The sequence below is a fragment of the Saccopteryx bilineata genome, chromosome 2 (genome assembly GCF_036850765.1).
Source record: "Saccopteryx bilineata isolate mSacBil1 chromosome 2, mSacBil1_pri_phased_curated, whole genome shotgun sequence".
Classification (NCBI taxonomy): domain Eukaryota; kingdom Metazoa; phylum Chordata; class Mammalia; order Chiroptera; family Emballonuridae; genus Saccopteryx; species Saccopteryx bilineata.
In genome coordinates this window covers 343380795-343401087 of record NC_089491.1, presented here as the reverse complement: position 1 = coordinate 343401087, position 20293 = coordinate 343380795, and the positions used below count along the sequence as shown (strand labels likewise).

The following is a 20293-nucleotide window of genomic DNA, read 5'->3' as shown; positions in this document are numbered from 1 at the left end:
CTTGTTATTGTCAATCATTTGAATATTCTATCGGCTGATTTAAAAGAAAGATTTTCTGATTTAAAACAAATTGATTTCCCAACATGGATGATGCAGCCAATGTTAGTGCATTTGTCTGATATATCAAATATGCAGTATCAAGAAGAACTCACAGAATTGCAAAATGATGAGGCAGTTAAAGCTTTATTTAATATCAAAAGAGCGATGGCATGGCTTTGTGAGGAAACAGAAATCAAATACCCAAATTCAACCAAATGTGCAAGAAAACTATTGCTACCGTTTCCATCTTCATTTTTAGCTGAATGTGGATTAGTGCTGTAAATGATTTACTGGTAAAAAGAAAAGAAATCAGCTAGATATAAAACAATGTGGAGACTTGAGACTAAAGCTAACCAAATTGGAACCTAATATAAAATCTCTGTGCAGCAAGCATCAAGCGCAAGGATCACACTAAATTAAAATAATAAAGTAATATAGAAAAATCTGTATTAAAATTATTTGGAATTTAAATTTCTGTTTTTCATGAAATGTTTTGAAATTTTACTTACTGTGTTTTGTTAACAATTTCATAGTGATTTCTTCCTAGAACCTATCATTTATGTTTATTAAGTGAACAAATCAATTTTTTAATGTTAAAAATTATGTATGTTACATGGGGAGGCATAAAAATTTTAGAATGGTTAAGGTGGGGCATGGCACAAAAAAGGTTGGGAAACACTGATTTAGAGAGAAGAAATTGAGATTTGGGGAAAGTCTGGGGAAGAAAATAAGATTAAAGATGGTTGAAAATAGAGCTAGAACTGCATGATTTTTTTTTAAGAGACTGTTATTTGTAACATGTTGATGTAAAATCATCCTCTTTGCAGACCTTCCTGTCCTCTGTTGTCCCGGAAAAGGCTGCCCTCCCTGGGGCCCCAAGTCACGGGGAGTCTCCCCCGCCATCCCCAGGTTCTCACAGACCGGCAGCTGCAAGGCTGCTCCGCGCTGGGCGGGGGAGTTTGTGCTCAGCTCCCTGGTGACACTGCAGGGCTGTGCCAGGGTTGCTGGCGCAGAGATACACGGCCGAGTCCGTCAGCTCCAGCGAGCTCACGGCCAACTCAGAGCGGTGGTCGCTGAACTGCCGCACGGAGAACCGATCGGGCATGTTCCCCTTTGCTCCCTCTTTCAGGTTCAAATACTGGACGAGGAACTGGGGGCCCTGGCCCCGGGCCTGCTGGTACCAGTACACAGAGCGGTGGCCAGAGATTAAGGAACAGTGCAGGGTCGCTGACTGGTTCCTTGCTTTGATCAGGTGTTTGGGGCTCTGGGTGACTGCAGAGTCCACTGGGCCTGTTGGGAGGAGACAGACAGAGGCTGGGGGCCAAGGACAGGAAAGTCCCCCCTGCGGCCACCACCGGCAGGCTCGTGTCTCAGGGATGGCGGATACCTGTCAGAGGCTTAGACAGGGTGTCCAGGGCTCACCTGCTCCCAGGAGACAAAGGGCCACCCAGCAGAGGAGCCGGGGGCCCATGGCGGTATCCCGAGACGACTCCTAGCTCGGGGCGGGGTGTCATGGGGTGAGCGGTCTGAAATGCTGGACCTCCCAGCTCCCTGATAGGAGCAGATGCCTGTGACGTCACTGTTCTGATGGATTCGCCATGTAGGCTGCCTCTGGGCCACTGTCCCCCTGTCCTGCACAGCCCCCTGCAGGGATGGCTGCAGGTTGAGCACTGTCCCCATATGTTCACAGTGTACCTTATTCTCCTCTGCCTGCCCCAGCCTGACACTAATTATACAGCCCTTGCCATCCCAAGCCCTACACCAACCCCCAAGGCCCCTGTGGGCTCAGGGAGCCTGCCCCCTGGGCACATACTGAGGATCACAGCACATGTCCACTTCCTGGCAGTGAGGAGTCTGTGTAAGCTCCACATACGTTCCCAGGACCCACTCAGTGACCTCAAACTGCTTCCCCCATGCAAACAGGAAGCCCAGAGTTCCCTTAGGCTGTGCTTGCCTAGGCCACCCCCTTAGCCCTTTCAGGGTTGCTTGCAGAACTGACGGTCCACAGCGCATCCCAGTCGTGGGCTACCCACAGTCTCCTGGATTCACAGCTGTCTATATTAGGAGAACAGATTCTCCCCACCCATCACCCCTGCAGGCCCCCACCCCACCCTCACACTCACTGACTCTGCTGTTATCCCAGCCTGGCTGATTCAGGATTGATTTTCAATTATCGCCCTTTGTTTTGGAGGATAAGAATATATGAAACAACATTTCGACTAATGAATACTGGATGAAGTAATTGCCATCACTATGCTGAGAAGGGAGAGATGAGCCAGAATAACATTGGCCATTAAGATACACAGTCTGGTGGTCCCACATGGACCCAGCCTGGAACCACTGCAGTCCACAGCCCCTCCTGTGTCAGATCCACGTAGCTCCCAATCTGTATTTAAGTATCACCACCCTTTAAATAGTACATTTTCATAAAGAGGGCTTGTACATTTTGCCTACTTGTTTCTGAGATTATACAATCTTGAGATACACACCCTGCGAGCTCTAGTTAAGGTGGACCCAGTTGGGCTGACCTCTGCCGTCATTACCCAGATGCTCTGCTCACTGGCAGCATGACTTTAATACATGCCCACAGGAGAGAAACTACTTCAACTGGGCGTGTCTCTACGGGAAGACACATGTGTCTCATCCACCCTTCCTGTGCCCAGTATCTTGACAGCAAGACATAGTGATGCCTCCTGCTACCCAGGTGAGGAGCCATTCCTTTAAAACCCCTGTGAAAGAATGCAAGTTTTATCCCTTTAAATATATAAAAATATTTCTTTTCTGTGGATGATCTTGAGCCTAGATACAGACTGTGGAATTTTCACGATACGTCAAATCCTATTTTGCTAACACTTGGGCCCTTTGGGGTCTGAGGAAACATTCTGCCCTATAAACTTTTCTACACTGTATGATTAACTCCTGAAAGACCTCATGAGAGGTATTTGTATACTGGGTTTTTTTCTTTCAGTTGATGACACGGTGTTCATTGTTATGAACATGGTCTTCTTCCACTGTTTTCTGAAACTTAATGTTTCTATTAAAGGATATCTTAGCGCCCTCTAGTGGAACAGTACTAGAGTAGGCAGGATATAGGCCCCTCCACAGTATTGGAAGGCCTAATCCAGTGGTCCCCAACCTTTTCTGGGACACGGACCGGTCTAATGTCAGAAAATATTTTCACGGACCGGCCTTTAGGGTGGGACGGATAAATGTATCACGTGACCAAGACAAGCGTCAAGAGTGAGTCTTAGACGGATGTGACAGAGGGAATCTGGTCATTTTTTAAAAATACAACATCGTTCAGACTTAAATATCTATATAAATAAAATGGAAATAATGTAAGTTATTTATTCTTTCTCTGCAGACTGGTACCAAATGGCCCACGGACCGGTACCAGTCTGCGGCCCAGGGGTTGGGGACCACTGGCCTAATCCTCACAATGGTGAATGCTTAGATTGCAAAAGGGAACTCGGGTTGTGGATGCAGTTGAGGTTGTTAATCAGCTGACCAGAGCAGGGTAAGAGTATCCTGGATGGTCCAAGTGGGCCCAATCTCATCACATGGGTCTTTAAAGTGGCGAACCCTGCCGAGCTGTGTTAGAAGGCTTTGTGAGCATGGAAGAAGGGCCAGAGAGATGGAACATCGCTTGTGAGGGCTGAGTCACTGCGCTGCTTGCATGTGCCATTGCTGTGCGGAGAATGTGGCTGCATGGACCCACGGTTGGTGCAGCGGGACTCAGCTCTCCGGAGTCCCGACTTTCTCAGCCTTTGCTCTCCATGATGTGGCAGGTGGAATTCTGAGAACGGCCCCAGTGGCCTTGCCAGTGTATAACCCCCACCTTTTCTGAGCGTAGGTGGAATTGAGGAATATGGTGAGATATCTATGACCCCTGGGATTACATTACCTTTTTTGGCAAAAGGGAATAGACCCAGGTAGGTCTGTTCTAATCCCACGAGCCTTTAAGAGCACAGTCTCTCCAGCTGGTCACAGAAGAGGAGGTCAGAGAGCTTTCTGCAGCAGAAGAAGAATGTTATGAGCGTTTCTGGCTTTGAAGGTGAAGGGGGCCCCGAAAGAGACTGCAAGGAACTCAGGGAGGCTGGTTGGGGACAGCCACCAAAGAAACAGGGTCTAAGTCTTCCCATCGCAAGGAACTGGGTCCTGCCAACAATAGGAGTGAGGCAGGGGGCTGGGCTTCAGCAGAGAATGTAGCCCCGTGACTCCTTGAGTTTAGCCTAACGACACGCCCAGCAGAGAACCCAGCCCCACCATCCCGGACTTCTGACATGCAAAACTGTGAGATCACAACTTGCTGTTGTTTTAATCCCACTCTGGGTGAGCCTGAGCCCACGTGCTGTCTGCAAACTTTCCCCTCCCCCCTGCCCTCTGCCCTCTGCCCTCTGCATCCTCTTTGGTTCATGCTTAGCCCTCCCCATCTGAGGAAGTCCCACAACAATAGCTATTTTCCTGTATAATATGACCAGTCATCGAGAGACTCCATTGCAAAATCCCTGGAGTTATTTTTGAAAGTAGGGACTTTTTTTTTTTCTTTACTCGATCAAAATGCAATTTTATCAAAATTTTCCCACATCTGTAACTGAAAATTGAAGTGTGCCTTAGAAAATATTCACACTGGGTTAACGCCCTGTCACGTCATGAAACAACAACCATCAAAAGACTGATTACAAGAGACAGATGTCTGAGATGGGCCAAGAAAGGGGGAAGAGAAGTGGGGGGTATTAAGGTCAAGACAGGGCGGCTTGAGCACAGTCTTGTGCAGAATCTCTGCCTGACTGGGGTCAGGAATCTTGAGGACAGAGTCCCCTCACCCCTTGGTTCGCCTGTTTTGTGCAGAGAGGATGTGGCCGTGTGGCACTGTGGATACACTGCTGGCACAGAGATACACAGATGTCTGGGTGGTGCTGGCAGACTCCAGCGTCAGGGGAAAATGACTCAGTTTATTTCGGGACACACGGTAGCCCTCTGGGACATCTCCTTTTTCAGTGGCGTTGGCACCAGTGGAGTAGTAGATCAGTCGTAGTCCAGATCCCGGGTCTTGGCGGTACCAGTACATTGCAAGATGATTCAAGTTCTGTGAACACTGCAGCGTTAATTCCTTTCCTGTCCCCAAGACCCTGTGTCTTGGGAACTGTGTGACCACAGTGTCCTGAAGGCCTGCGGGAGAATAAAAGGATGATCAAATAAAGACAGAGCCCGGGGAGGGGACATGGATGCCACAGCCCTTGAAGAGAGGTTTTGTTGTAATAGCCCAGAGGGCAGTGACAGGGCCCCTCACCTGCTCCCAGGACGCACCTACTCTGAAGAGACAAATGACAACACAGCACAGGAGCCTGCCTCTCATGGCAGCGTCGGACATGGACACCAAACGCCGTCGTCTGGGACAGTGATGAATTTAGTTTCTGACACCAGCACCTGTCACCTGCTTCCTGGACAGAGGGCGACCACGCCCTCTTCCCTAGCTACTTCAGAAGAGAACAGAAAGCCTGTCAGCCCTGGGGGAGCCCGGAGCCCATGGAGAGAAGGGAGAAGGACCGGGTCTCCCTCCAGCTCTTTGTGTGTGTGTGTGTGACAGAGACAGAGAGAGAGAGACAGACAGACAGGAAGGGAGAGAGATGAAAAGCATCAATTCTTTGTTGTGGCACCTTATTTGTTCATTGATTGATTTCTCATATGCTCCTTGACCAGGGGGCTACAGCAGACCGAGTGACCCCTTGCTCAAGCCAGCGACCTTGGGCTCAAGCTGGTGAGCTACACTCAAACCAGATAAGCCTGCGCTCAAGCTGGTGACCTTGGGGCTTAGAACCTGGGTCCTCCAGGTCCCAGTCTGATGCTCTATCCACTGCGCCACTACCTGGTCAGGCTCCCTCCAGCTCTTGCCTGCCTGCAACGTCACTGTCTCTGCCCTTTGCCCTTCATCCCATTCCTGCCTACATGGAGTCTTCTCTTCTCTTCCCTTCCCTTCCCTTCCCTTCCCTTCCCTTCCCTTCCCTTCCCTTCCCTTCCCTTCCCTTAGCAGAGCACTGGCCAGCTTCTGGCTTCCATGGACCATTCCGATTGGGAGAAACCGCTGTTCTGTTGGGTCGATGCATGCTATTCCTTTGTTTTTTATGACCTGTGTGACATTACCCAACATGTGCCATTGCCACTAGGGGAGTAGTTAAGAGAGAGACTGCCTGCATGGGAACACTGGTCCTGTCACTTACTGTTGTCTGAGGCAAGTAAGTGAACTGTTTTGTGGCTCCATTTTATGAGCTGTAATTTGTGTGAATAAAAGGACGGACCATATAGAGTCGCTGTGAGGGTTAAGTAAGTGCAGATATTCACTGGCTGGAATCACCATCCATAGTAATCACACATTGAGGTTGAGCTTTCAAATTGGTGAACTAGTCATACTGCTGCTGGTATCACCGCTACTAATATCTTTTATTATCAAGACTAATTTTTGTGCCGGGGATAATGCTAGGCAATCTGCAAACATTTTCTTTACTAAATAAAACCTCCGGGAGCCAGATATTACTGAGTCCATTTTATAAGTTAGGAAGTTATCTTTAGAGTAGTTAAGGAGCTTGGCAATACTAGAACGTGACCAGATAAGTCTAATTCATGTTCTCTCGAATATTAAAATAATAATACCATGGTGAGGAGATTGAGCCATATGAAGGCTCTGACTAGCTGGGCTCTCTGGAAGCCTCAAGACAGAGGTTTCAGCTGTGAGCCCGGCACTAGCCTCTTCTCGGGAGACTTAGGGCCCCCTGGATGACACCTGCACTTCTGTCCATTGCCTATTCGAGGTCACAGGTGCAGATGGAGACCAACATCTATCTCTAGGATTCGGAACATTCACGTGAGAAGAAGCATCGGTGTGTGGAATAGCTTCCCAGTGGTCAGGGAAGTCTCCAGAGATCCAAGGAGCTGTTGGAGGGTTTTCTTTGTAACCACAGTTTCTGGCTCAGATAGATTTAGTTAAAATTCCATTGATTAGGAAGTGAAGTACTGAAAGCAATTAGTTTTGGTCCTTCTCTTATTCCAAATGGTGGGAAGAGGGATGGGGCTTGGGACTTGGAGACGCCGAGTGTGAATGAAGTATCTAGTTGTATGTGAGGAAGGAACTGTTGACCAGGCAGAGACAGCCTGTGAACAGGCAGAGACAGCCTGTGACCAGGTGAGACAGACTGTGACCAGGTAGGGATAGCCTATGGAGAAAGCCAAAGGAACCTTTCCTGCTTCCCAGCTACCAAAGGCTCTCTTGCAGGGAGTCATAAGGCATCTGTCCAATCATATCACACTTACCTTGAAGGACATGGTTGGGCATGCCTCAACTGGACATTGCACGGGAGAAGTCAGCCCCGACTGAGGGCTCAGCATGCCCCAGCTTGGAGGGACTGACCCGGGGTTAGTTTCCCGCTCCGATTGTGGCTCAGACCGCGCTGGCCCCTCAGGGCTGAGGGGTCTGGGAAGATTCACAGTAGCTTTGGTGATTTAGGTTTATGAAGGTGGAACGGCCTCACCTCTGTGACTCCCCTTTTAGTGCAGGTAGCAGGTGCCCTTGGAGCGGTGTGTATGACCTTGGGCTCAGAGGTATGGCGATGTCCATGAGGGGCTGATCGACACCAGTGTGGGAGGGAAATGTTCCTTTCTAATTCTGGAGATGAGGAATGAGAGGGCAGCTGTCCTTTCTTCGTGCTATTCACATTATAGGAATCATGGACCAACTGTAGCCCCCTTCCTGGGTCTTGACCTTACCAGCACATTTTGTCATGGCCCATGTTTGAGAACATTCCAGGGTGATCATCTCTCCTGTCCCTGTAATTCTACATCTTGGGGTCTGGGGACATCAGCATCCATGAGGCCTGAAGGAAGGAGACAGAAATTGTCAAGGCGTCTGGGATGGCCTCCATGCTGGCTCCAGATGCTGACCCTGAGCAGGGGACAGCTCCTTTCTGGTTTTAGAGAATCTGCATCTTGACTTACCTTTATTCAGAAGGTAAAGGGCCACGAAGCAGAGGAACCTGGCACCCCGGGCACAGTTAGGGTGAGAAGGGCGTCTCCCAGCTCTGGGGAGGTCACTGTGTGACGACACAGCCCCTGCGACTTGTCTGGGCCCCGAAGCCATCCTGGTGGCTCCATGCGGTCATGTCCATCCCTTCACTCATCAAAGGACTAAGATTTCTGTTCCAGTCTCACATCCAAAGTGAGTGAGAGACTTGGCTTAGTTATGTTGACTCAATTCTCCGCTCTCTTTACAACAAATTAAATCGCTGCTGTTTTCTGAGCTGTGAAGGTGAGGCCCACAGAGCTTTGGGAGGCTGTCATGGGAGGATCTGACCTAATTAGGAAGGCTGGGAAGGGAAGGAACGTCTGAGGGGCATGCTGAAGGATGAACTAGAAAGAACTCTGCAGAGCTGAGAGAGAACATTCAAAGGACCAGCCCAGAGAACAGAGCGACTCGATCAGACAGGGCCCAGGAGAGCAGGTTCCGAGGGTCCAACGAGGCAACCCATTTTAGACAACACATGTGAAGGGCTTGAAGCAGGGACTGACATTCACTGCATTCTCAGAAAATGTACCGTGACGATCCTGTGGAAATTACACAGCTGTCTCGGTCTTAATTCTCACCTACGTGGCATTCAGATTCTACCGACTTCCTCAATTTAGGTTCCATTCATCCGTCTTTTAACTGCACCGTCAACCACGCCAGAACGGAACACTCAAGTCAGCAGCCCTTTCCGACAGGTGCTCACTTGGCTTGTATCAGCGAAATGTTTTGGGGCGGTGCGGCAGTAAATGGGACCCATCCCAAGCACCATCTTCTTTCCTCTCTGTTCCTCACTTCGTCTCAGCGGAAAGTCTTGGGCTTTGATTCTGCGTCTCAAAGATCAATCCCAGGAGTCCTGTTCCCTTCATTTATTTAAACACAGATTCAGAGACACAGAGACCAGATTGATGGTTGCCAGAGGGGGGACGGGGCTGGATGAAGATGGTGAGGGGACTGAGAAACACAGATCAGTAGGTCAGTAGTTACACAATAGTCACAGGGATGTCACGTACAGCCCAGGGAATACAGCCAGTAATATCGTCATAACTATGTGTGGGGCCAGGTGGGCACTGGGAATGTCGGGGGAACACTTTATAAAGTATTTGATTTTCTAACCATTATGCTGTACACCCTGCAATTAATACAAAATAATATTGAATGTACTTTGTAATTGTAAAAAGAAGAAGAAGAAGAAGAAGAAGAAGGAGGAGGAGGAGGAGGAGGAGGAGGAGGAGGAGGAGGAGGAGGAGAAGGAGAAGAGACAAAGAGGGTCACTTAGCACGAGAGCAGGTTCAATCTAGCGTGTGGTTTCAGAGTCACCCCATGGCTGAGCATAACCCCCAGGTGTGCGTGAGCTCACACTGAGGCTCGCACAGCATTGAACTCGTCAGAGCTCTCGGGACCCCCCACTCCACAGCCAGGGAGCCTCTGTGCCTTCTGCGCAGATAACTCTCCCCGTGTGCCCGCCTTTCTGTGTAGAGAGCAGGTGGCCAAGGAACACTGTGTAAGTAACTGCTGGCGCAGAAGTAAACAGTTGTCTGGTTCAGGCTGGCAGTATTTAGAGAGAGGGGGAATTGGTCTATCTCCTTTCGAGAGACACTGTACCCATCGGAGACTTCTCCCTTGCTAATGTCTTTCACATCGATGGAATAGTAGATCAGCCGTAGCCCCAGTCCTGGGTCTTGCCGATACCAGTACATGGTGTCATGACCCTTATTCTGAGAACATGTCAGGACAACGCTGTTCCCTGTCTTTGTGATCTTATTCCCTGGGTTCTGGAAGACACCAGTATCCATGGACCCTGTGAGGAAACAAAACAGAAACTGGAGGCAGAGCCCGGGAAGGGTCTTCTTGCTGCAGTCTCAAGAGAGAAGCATCAGCCAGGACCTGGGGAACCTAAGGCAGGATTTCCCGTCTGTTTCCCAAACTCACCTGTTCCCAGGAGACACAAGGCTGCCCAGCTGAGGAGGATGGAGCGCATGGCAGGGAGAGGCAGGAAGGAGGCGTTTCCAGCTCTGAGTGGTGGGGGAAACGGGCATGGAAATAGGAAATGGTGAGGGTTCAGTCAGTGATTGACGTTGTCCCTCCCAACTTTCTAAGCCTCAGAGGAAGATGCAGCCACACCCCCTGCCTCAGGATCTAACCTTGTTTTTTCCTTTATTGCTCCGGTAGGAGGTGCTCAGGTGTACTTATCATCTGTCTTGTTGGGGGAGGCTGAAATCCTTACTCCCTTCTCTTCCCTCCCTGGTTCTCCTCTGCCACCTGTTAGCAAGCAGGCTCTCTCCTTCCCGGGGCTCCTTGTTCAGCTGTTCACGGAAGCACCATTCTCCTAGTTGAAAAGGCTCTCAAAAAAATTCAGTCTTTTCAAACAAGTGGAATCCAGTCTCTTTGTAGGGTTGTGACACTAACATTTCTATCCTTTCTGCATTTATTCATTTTCCCCCTAACTCAGATCTAGGTAACCTATACAAGTTGAATATATTCACCATAAAGCTTGAAAGGTGTTTCTTTTTCTTTTTTAAAAGAAGGTCAGCACTACTAACTTTGTTCCAAATTGCCACTGTTCTCCTAATGGCCACTGCTTTCTTGGTCAACATTTCCTGTGTGAAGATCATTTCTGAAGATATTGGCTCATTTCACGAAATTCTTCACTTGATGTGGGTATTTCTAAGAAATACTTAATACCTTCACTCATATTTTGATTTAACTGAAAATAGTTGAATAAAGAGGTAATTTTAGTGGCCCTGGCCGGTTGGCTCAGCAGTAGAGTGTCGGCCTGGTGTGTGGATGTCCTGGATTCGATTCCCAGCCAGGGCACACAGGAGAAGCGCCCATCTGCTTCTCCACCCTCCCCCTCTCCTTCCTCTCTGTCTCTCTCTTCCCCTCCCACAGCCTAGGCTCCATTGGAGCAAAGTTGGCCTGGACACTGAGGATGCCTCGATGGCCTCCACCTCAGGCACAAGAATGGCTCTGGCCACAATGGAGCAATACCCAGATGGGCAGAGCATTGCCCCTGGTGGTCATGCTGTGTGAATCCTGGTGAGGTGCATGTGGGAGTCTGTCTGACTGCCTCCCTGCTTCTAACTTCGGAAAAATACACACATACACAAAAAAGGAGGTCATTTTAGTATAACATCAATTATTGCTGCTATGAAGAAGGAAGTGTTTAATGTTTCAATGCAACAAATTACAAATATAACACAGCTACCATCATAGCATGAAACCCTGTCTGGTGTAATTAACCAGTGGTTATGGACACACCACATGTTCTTCCCTAGTTGATCCTGCAATGTATCACATTGGAAAAGTTATTAAAATCGTTTTCCTTTTGATTATGAAAATTTCTAATATATGCACATTAGATATAACAGTCTAATGAGCCCCCTCTGCCTTAGCTTTGATAATGACCAATTCTGGCCTCTCTTGTGTATTCTCTGTCTCCTCGTCTCCCTCCTGTGTTATTCTGCATAGTTGATGCTTTATTTAGGAGTACCCAAACATGTTTTATAGCCACTGTATGCATTGTATATGACACACACCTGAGCCTCTCCCTTCTAACCTCTCCTTTTGGGTAGGGTTCTTCATTAACAACACCAATAGAGATATGGAGTTTGTTCCAGTAAATTGCTAATCTGAGGTATTTATTAATACAAACAGAATCATTGTAATGAAGATGATCATTTTGGGTTTGTCCTTAAGGGGGAAGGGGGAGATATCATTGTCCTAATCTGCATGTTTTCAAGTCAACATCTGTTTTGCTGCCCCCTGCTAGAGACAGTGATTTGAGTGGAAGAGAGATTTGGGGGCTGAATAGAAACCATGACTTGGGGGTCACAGAGGTTGAGAGAACAAGGACTCAGGTCCCAGGGGAGTCCTGCAGGAGAAGTTTGTAGATGCAGAGCATAGAGAGGAGAAGCAGAAATCGCTCTGGGAGCAGAATGTAGGCCAGAGCAGGAGAGAGACTATTATCAGAGGGACAGATGGAGAAGACACACAATCGGATAGTAAAGGAATTGAAAAAAAATTCCAATTTCTTGACAATTATGAGAGGCCTTGGCACATGGGTCAATATTCTCTCTACTCTGGGAGAATAGGACTCATGGCTCTCAAATCTGATTTATGGGCCACATCTCCTATCTCATTGGAGAATTATTGATCTGTCAATACCCTATGACATCAAAGGTGCCAGATGAGAAATGACTGTTTGTTACTAGTTATTGCTTTCTGTGTCATTAGAAAATTTTTCCCATAGGATTTGTATTTTTCAATTTCATACTTAGCTCTAAGGTTCATCTCATATTGATTTTTATTTGAGCTCTGAGATACCAGTAAAGTTTATTTCTTCCCATGTGATTATTCAGTTGTTCTGGCATCATTTGTTGGGAAAATTGCTGTTTTAACCCTTTGAGTAGTGAGTTTTTTGTTAACCCTTTCAGTGAGGACGTATATGAACATTCGTACTACTTAAAGGGTTAAGGCATTAAAATTTATAATCCATAATCATGATCTAGCTTTCCATTTTAATATTTTCTTTCATTTCCCTTTGCCGTGTTTTGTAGTTTTTCATTGAACATCTTTTGCTAAATTTATTCCTCTTATTGATACTATTGTATATGCTATTTTATCCTAAAAGTTAATTTTTCCATTGTTTGTAACTAAAGTGAGACACTTGATTTTTTTTTCTATTGACCTTGAATCCTTGCTAAATTCACTAATTATTTCTACTTTGTGGTTCATTGATTCCTTGGTGTTTTCTATATAAACAATTATGTCATCTAAATCAGTGGTCCCCACCCCCAGGCCACGGACCGGCCGTGGGCCATTTGGTATTGGTCCGCAAAGAACGAATAAATAACTTACATTATTCCCGTTTTATTTATATTTAAGTCTGAATGATGCTTTATTTTTAAAAACTGACCAGATTCCCTCTGTTACATCTGTCTAAGACTTACTCTTTTTTTAAAATTTATTTTATTTTATTTATTCATTTTTAGAGAGGGGAGAGAGGGAGGGAGAGAGAGACAGAGACAGAGAGACGAGAGAGAGACAGAGAGAGAGAAGGAGGGAGGAGCTGGAAGCATCAACTCCCATATGTGCCTTGACGCTTGTCTCAGTCACATGATACATTTATCATTCCCACCCTAAAGGCAGGTCCGTGAAAATATTTTCTGACATTAAACCGGTTCGTGGCCCAAAAAAGGTTGGGGACCACTGATCTAAATATAGTGATAATTTTATTTCTTATTTTACAATATTCAGGCCTTTTTTTTGGCATATCATACTGAGTAAGATCTCCAATATAATGTTGACAAAAATAATGTCATATAAGAGGAAATGTCTTAATTATAAGAAGAAAATGTTCAATATTCACCACTAAATAGGATGTCAGTTGTACATTTTTCACTGCTACCCTCCATCAGATTAAGAAAATGCTTTTCTGTTAACAGTTTGCAGAGAGTGTTTCTTTTAAATGTGCACTGGAGTCTACATCCACATGAGGTAGTCGAATAACTGTTCTTCATCGTGATGAAATACGTTGAGTTTTGAATGCTAGCCCATTGTTTCTCCTGCAGTAATCCTACAGGTTTGATGTATTATCACTATATATGGATATACACACACACATACACACACACATAGGTACAGATACACATTTGCATTTGATAATGTTGGGAAGAATTTTTCTCATCTATGCTCATACAGGATACTTTTCTATTATAGTTTTGTCAGATGTTGGCATCAGGGTTTTGCTGGCTCCACGTGGTGAGTTGTGAAGAATTCCCTTCTCACATATGTAAAGTTAGCATTTTCCCCCTTAAATATTTAATAAAATTCACCAGGAAAGAAAGTTACGTCTGTTGTTTTCTCTGAGCAGGTGTTTTTGATAAATAATTGAATTTCCTTCATTTGAGAATTTTTACATTTCTAATTTTATCTTAAATCAGTGGGTAAGTTGTGTTTTTCAAATCAGTTTATTTCATCTAAGTTGTCGAATTTATTGGCAATACTTATTTTTGACATTCTGTCATCATCTGTTGTGTCTACAGAGATATCTTTTTTATCACCAATATGTCTTTTTCCTTTTTCCTTGATTGCTATGGGTTAATCACTTTTATCAACTGATCAAATTATGACGATGTTTTCCTCTAAATCCTTGAACATATTTTTATGATAGCCACTCAAAAACCTTGTCTGAAATTTTCAACATCTGTATTATTTCAGGGTTGGTTTTTTTTTTTTTTTTTTTCTGAAGCTGGAAACAGGGAGAGACAGTCAGACAGACTCCCGCATGCGCCCGACTGGGATCCACCCGGCACGCCCACCATGGGGCGTCGCTCTGCCCACCAGGGGGCGATGCTCTGCCCATCCTGGGCGTCGCCATGTTGCGACCAGAGCCACTCTAGCGCCTGAGGCAGAGGCCACAGAGCCATCCCCAGCGCCCGGGCCATCTTTGCTCCAATGGAGCCTTGGCTGCGGGAGGGGAAGGGAGAGACAGGGAGGAAAGCGCGGCGGAGGGGTGGAGAAGCAAATGGGCGCTTTTCCTGTGTGCCCTGGCCGGGAATCGAACCCCGGTCCTCCGCACGCTAGGCCGACGCTCTACCGCTGACAGGGTTGGTTTTTATTGCCAATTTTATTTTAATGTACAGGTCTTATTTTCTATGTCTATTACTTTTTCATTATGTGATTGAAATTGTGGCTGCTACTACATTGTTGAGAGTCTAGTTTTGTTCCTATTTGGAGTATACACTTTTTTGCCTTTACAGGTATTGATCGACTTACGACCTATGCACCTTACGACCATTCGACTTTACGACCACAATCGCTAGCCACGACTGCTCCATGTCTGGCAGCGCAAGCATTGCCCAGTGGGGCGTATGACAGTGCGGACCAGCGTCTGGCAGCACTACCATCTCCGTGTGCACTATTTCAACTATTATTCCAGACTCGGTACAGCACTTTGTGTTTTGTGTCTTGGGTATTTTTCATCAAACCCCTCCCAAGATGTCTACCAAGAGGAAATTGTCTTTGTCTTTGACTTCAAGATTTTTATAACATCATTTCACAGTACTGTATATAGAGCCTACAAACTTACGACCAAATCGTGTTACAACCGGTCTGTCGGAACCAATCGTGGTCGTAAGTCGGGTCACTAGCTGTATTTAGAGAGTGCCAAAGTATTTCTCCCTAGAAGGAAGTTAATTAACGGACAGATCAGCAGGACCTTTTGGAGGCTTGTTGAGCTTTCTTAGGACAGTTCTGGGGCAGGTGGGGGGGGGGCTCCGACTCTAAGCTCATCTCCGGAGGGTGTGACCATGGGTACCATGTACATTGCCGGTGTTCAGTGAGGACTGTCCACTCAGGCTGGTCAGAATTCAAATGTCCTCCCGTTAGCACTATAAGAGTATATAAGAGTATAACATAATCTCTCTCTGTCTCTCCTCTCTCAAATCCTTGGTTGAACTTATTTTTCTTAAATTGTCTTCTGCATTTTTATGGGAAACACTGATGGTGTTCTGAGAGAAAGTGGGGGAGGGAGAGAGAGATCAGAATCTCTTTCTAGGGCTGGCAGGTTGGCAACAGTCTAGCAAACTGGATAACGCCCGAGGAGGTGGCTTATGCCCTCTTCAGTGGGATGTTAGACTCACTCCTACAGCAATTCTAAGGAGCCCTCTGGTGGTATTTCAATACATAGAGGAACACAGCCATGTCGTATTCCATTTTCAGTGGGATGTTAGACTCACTCCTACAGCAGTTCTAAGGAGCCCTCTGGTGGTATTTCAATACATAGAGTAGCACAGCCATGTCGTATTCCATGTCTCAGTCGTCGTGATTTTGGGTCTCCACTCCCATAACCCTGTACATACAGCTATCTGCACAAGCATTTTCAATGCTGGCCGGAAATCGAAGGAACACTGGGTGTTTATTCCTGTAGGAGTGAGTGAGGAAACTGTGCATCGTTTAGAAGTAACAGACTAGATGCATATACAGAAAAAAAAATGAAGTGTTTCACTCACTCTGAACTGAGTGGAAAACCTAAGAGATAATTACATGCATACTAAAGTAAGACTTACATCACTCTAGGTGCATACACACGTGGCCAGAGGGGCGTCCTTTCTGGCTGGATCACAACTGGGCTGCTGTTCCCCTGCGATTTCAAACCCAGGTTAGAAAGAATGGGGCTGGCCCTGATGCTGATGACAGAATTAGTGACCTTTCCAGACTATTTATCTCTGTCCTGAGGACTGGAGGAGAAGAGAAAGTCAGACCCCGGCGGGAGGAAAACATGAAACAGACAAAATAAGAGAAGGAACCGTGAGAATGGGAGGGGCAGCCTGGGATCTGAGTCCCCTTTCCCCCCACGTGGCCTAAGCCACCTCCCGTGAACTCCTGCTACAGCCGGGCACATCAGCTGCTTCCTGAGCTGGTCCGGGGTGGGTTTGTGCAGTTAGAGCAGCTGACATTTCAGCGCTGTGGACTGGCTGCTGGCGCAGAAGTACACGGCCGAGTCCCTGGGCTCCAGGGACGGGATTTCCAGGCTGCAGGGTGCGATTTGAGGACACTGAGCTGAGAACCGCTCCTTGACCAAATCGATCTGGTCAAAAATTAGTTCGTTCTGGAAGTAAATCAGAAACTTAAATTTGTTTTTCTGGACCTGTTGATACCAGTATACAACAGGGTGTCCTGTTTTGGGGATGCAATCCATCCTGGCTTTCCGTCCTTTGCCAATGACCAGATGTCCTGGAGTCTGAGTGACTTGGGCATCACCAGAGCCTGTAAGAGAGGGAAACAGAGGCAATCGCAAAGCCCAGGAGGGACCCAGACAAGGGGGTCGGCCAACCCCCTTGGGGGGCAGGATTGTTCTTTGGTGCTGAGGATCCACCTGTTAGCAGGAGACCAAGGGCTACGCAGCAGAGCAGGCTAGTGTCCATGTTGGCAACGTAGTAGCAAAGCAATGAGACTCCTTTACCCTGCCCGCCCTCCGTCAGCAACCTTCCTGTGGTGCCATCCCTCTGAAGACTTCGAACTGCCCTGTTACTGCTTCCTGTTACTGGGCGGAACCACCTCTTGGAATCAGAAGGAAAGCTTTGACCCTAGCTCAGTAAACAGAACTAGCTTGTGTTTTATTCATCTAAAATATGTATTTAAAAACAAATTATATCTATTTTTAACTATCAGAAACAATAGACCCATATTTTAGAAACTTAGAAAACAATGATAAAATAAAACACCATCTATTACTGGCAAAGATGATCACTGCTAACACCCCAATGATATTCTTTCCAGATCTTTCCTTCCTTCTCTCTCTCTCAGATAGGTAGGTAGATAGAAAATATGCCACTAGCATTTGTCTGAACAATGTCTTTTATCATTAACTTGAATATCAGCCTCAAACTCAGAACTGGGCTTTGCTTCTGGCAATTAATTACCTAATTATCTTTTATGGTAATAGATTCCTGCTGTTATTGTTGTTTTAATGAGTCTGAGACCAGCTGCTGCTTTATAGGATATTTTACATTCTTTATATTTTGGGTGTTCATTATCTTGTTTGCTTTATCAGTGTTTATTTTAAATAACTTCTCTTTGTCTTTCTTGATTCTTCTCTCCATCACCCTTTATTTTAAGCAGTGTACTTTTATCTTCATGATCTATATTTGCTTATTTTCTTCTTCCTCCGCCCCATTTTCAGCCCAATGAATAATGTTAACAGCTGACGGAGTTTTTTTTTTTCATTTTGTTTCTTCAGTGAGGTTATTTTCTCCACTTTAAAATGTCACTATTGAATATATACACAAGAATTTGATAACATACCAATACCTTGAGAGCTTGAACAAATACACCCTGTTTAGGAAGCAGCATGTTGCCAGAGTCTTTGAAACTTCTTGTTTCTTTTCCCAGAGCTCATGGCCCTTGTCCCCTGTTCCTTAACTCTAGTCTTCATTTATCTTTCTAGGCTTCTCATTTGCATTTGAATCCACACCACAGGGTTACAACTAAACAGAACTGTGTGTGGTTTTGTCTGCCTTACACTGTATACAAACAGGAGGGTGCTGTGCGTGTTTCAGCAGCGTAACCTCTCCCTCAAAATGATAAAGTCCAGTGTGTGTGAAACTGACATCCAAACATCAATGCATTTCGCGTTGGTTTGTTAGTGTTCGCTCTGGGTGTGATTTCTTTGCAATAATGTACCCTCACGTGTTTGTCTGTTCTTTGGTTGGTGGACATTTGAGTATTTCCTAGGCTTTCGCTGTTACAAGAAAATGTGACACTGAATATCCTTGTCCACATGCCCAGCTTTATATATAAGAGCTTCTCTAGAGTAGAAAATTTGGATATGGGGACACAGCTTTTTTTTATTTTTATGCCAAGTTCTGCAGAATCCACCTCCCTAGTCCAGCTTCACTACATCTCAATGTCATGTGTGTATGTCCAACTGTCTACTTCCAGTGGGTGCCTGGTGTCCCAGAAACGGTTCGAATGCTGCTGTCCTGTAAAGCCAGCAGCCACAGCCACTATCACAGCAGCCTGGTCCATGCAGGTTCGCATTGGATTCGGACAGTCGGTAAAGAAACAACGGAGCCACAAACTGGTGGGCCATAGTCTTTAATTCTAGCTTGCACCTGGCGGGCAAGTAAAAAACACACACTGGGCTCCAAAACCCACTCACATTCAGTGCTCACAAAGCCACTGACTTATCTGAGTTTCCTAGAATCAAAGGTTTCTAGCTCACCAGCCTTATTCTCCTCAGTTCCCCATCTCCCTCCTTCTCCAGCGTCAAACTGCAGAAACTGGCCTCTCACTCAATACTCTGCCATCTTGGCTGCTTTTCCTGGCCACATGGCCTCTTTCTGCTCTCCGCTCTGCTCTCTCCTCTAATGATAATCTCAGGAACCAAGAGAGCAAGCTCCCGCTCCGTCCCCATTTTATAGTGTAGAAATCCAAACTCTTAATCCAATATACAAAATAGGGAAGTCTCTAATACAAAGTCACTTCTCTGAGGCATGATTGGATTGTACCACCCCACATCAAAAAAGGGTGGGAAAGGCTTAACCCCAAAACCAAGCCCCAGGCTACAAGGATTCTGCCTGCCCACAGAGACACACATTAATATCACCTGGGCAACGGCCTCCACGTGGGCAGCGCCACTTTAACAAAGTGAGCATAATACATATTTTATCTGCCCAACATGTCCCAAATGCAAATCGCAGCTGCCAACAAGTTCCCATATCCCTTGAGGCTGTGGTCTTTGTAAGGAACCAAAGTCACAGTTCCAAATACCTAATACCACACAACCGCAGCGTGGTGTTGCTCACTTGTCCACTGATGATGTCCCCACTCCTGCTCTGTCTCTCTCTCTCTCTCTCTCTTCTCTCAATCAACAGCCAATATCTAGAGGTGGATTAAGGTTGGTTGAGGCCCTGGATACAGAAGAAAATGTGGGGCCCCTTAAAAAAAAAGAGAGAGACAGGGAAAATAAAAATACACATTAACCAAATTTTTAAATAAATAAAAATATTTTGTACTATTAATGTTAAAATTGCACATATGAAACCAAACTTGGTGTCATTAGAAAAAAGTTGGGGTTTTTCCGGGCCCTTCAGAAGTTGGGGCCCAGCACCTGCTGCGCCTGCCGTTAAATCCACCTCTACCAATACGAAGACCAGAAGCTCAGCTTATTCGAAAATGCCATTCTGTCTATTCTCTCTAATTTGTTTAGTTGGATTTAATGCATCTCAGCTGATCATCTTTCTTCTCTGGGTTAATCCGACCCCCCCCCAAAGTGTCCCTCTCTTTTATATGCCTCTGCAGAAGTCTGTCCTTTGTCCAGACGCCCTGCCCACCACCAGGCCCATCTGGTGAAGCTCAGACGTGATCTTCTCTTAGCTTCCTCCGATCTGGCCATGGGCCAGGCACATCCCTCCTGGAACTCCGAAAGCACTTCTGATTATAGTATTATACTGCATTCTGTGGCTATATATGACATGACAGTGAATTCTGTTATATATAGTTCATTCTATTATAATTACTATCTTCCTAAATGGTTAGCTCCTTGGAGAACAGATCCACTTTCTATTCAGCTTTGTATTCTTCTTGTTTAGAAACGTGACAGGACATACAGTAAACTCTCAAGAGAGGACAGAGGTAAGTGTGCAAAGAGTGACTGAAGGGCTAGAAGCACAGATATGAGTTTGGCCTCTGGGT

General features: G+C 46.1%; 2 gene segments (V, D, J or C); both read right to left on the bottom strand.

Annotated features, from left to right (window-relative positions):
* Positions 1-939: 939 nt before the first annotated feature.
* On the bottom strand, positions 940-1546 carry LOC136323447 (T cell receptor beta variable 5-5-like). The segment is given in 2 exon segments: positions 940-1329; positions 1462-1546. Coding segments are annotated over 2 exon segments (426 nt in total).
* A 14992-nt stretch (positions 1547-16538) lies between these two features.
* LOC136322623 (probable non-functional T cell receptor beta variable 23-1) lies at positions 16539-17022 on the bottom strand. The segment is given in 2 exon segments: positions 16539-16864; positions 16974-17022. Coding segments are annotated over 2 exon segments (375 nt in total).
* Positions 17023-20293: the final 3271 nt, after the last annotated feature.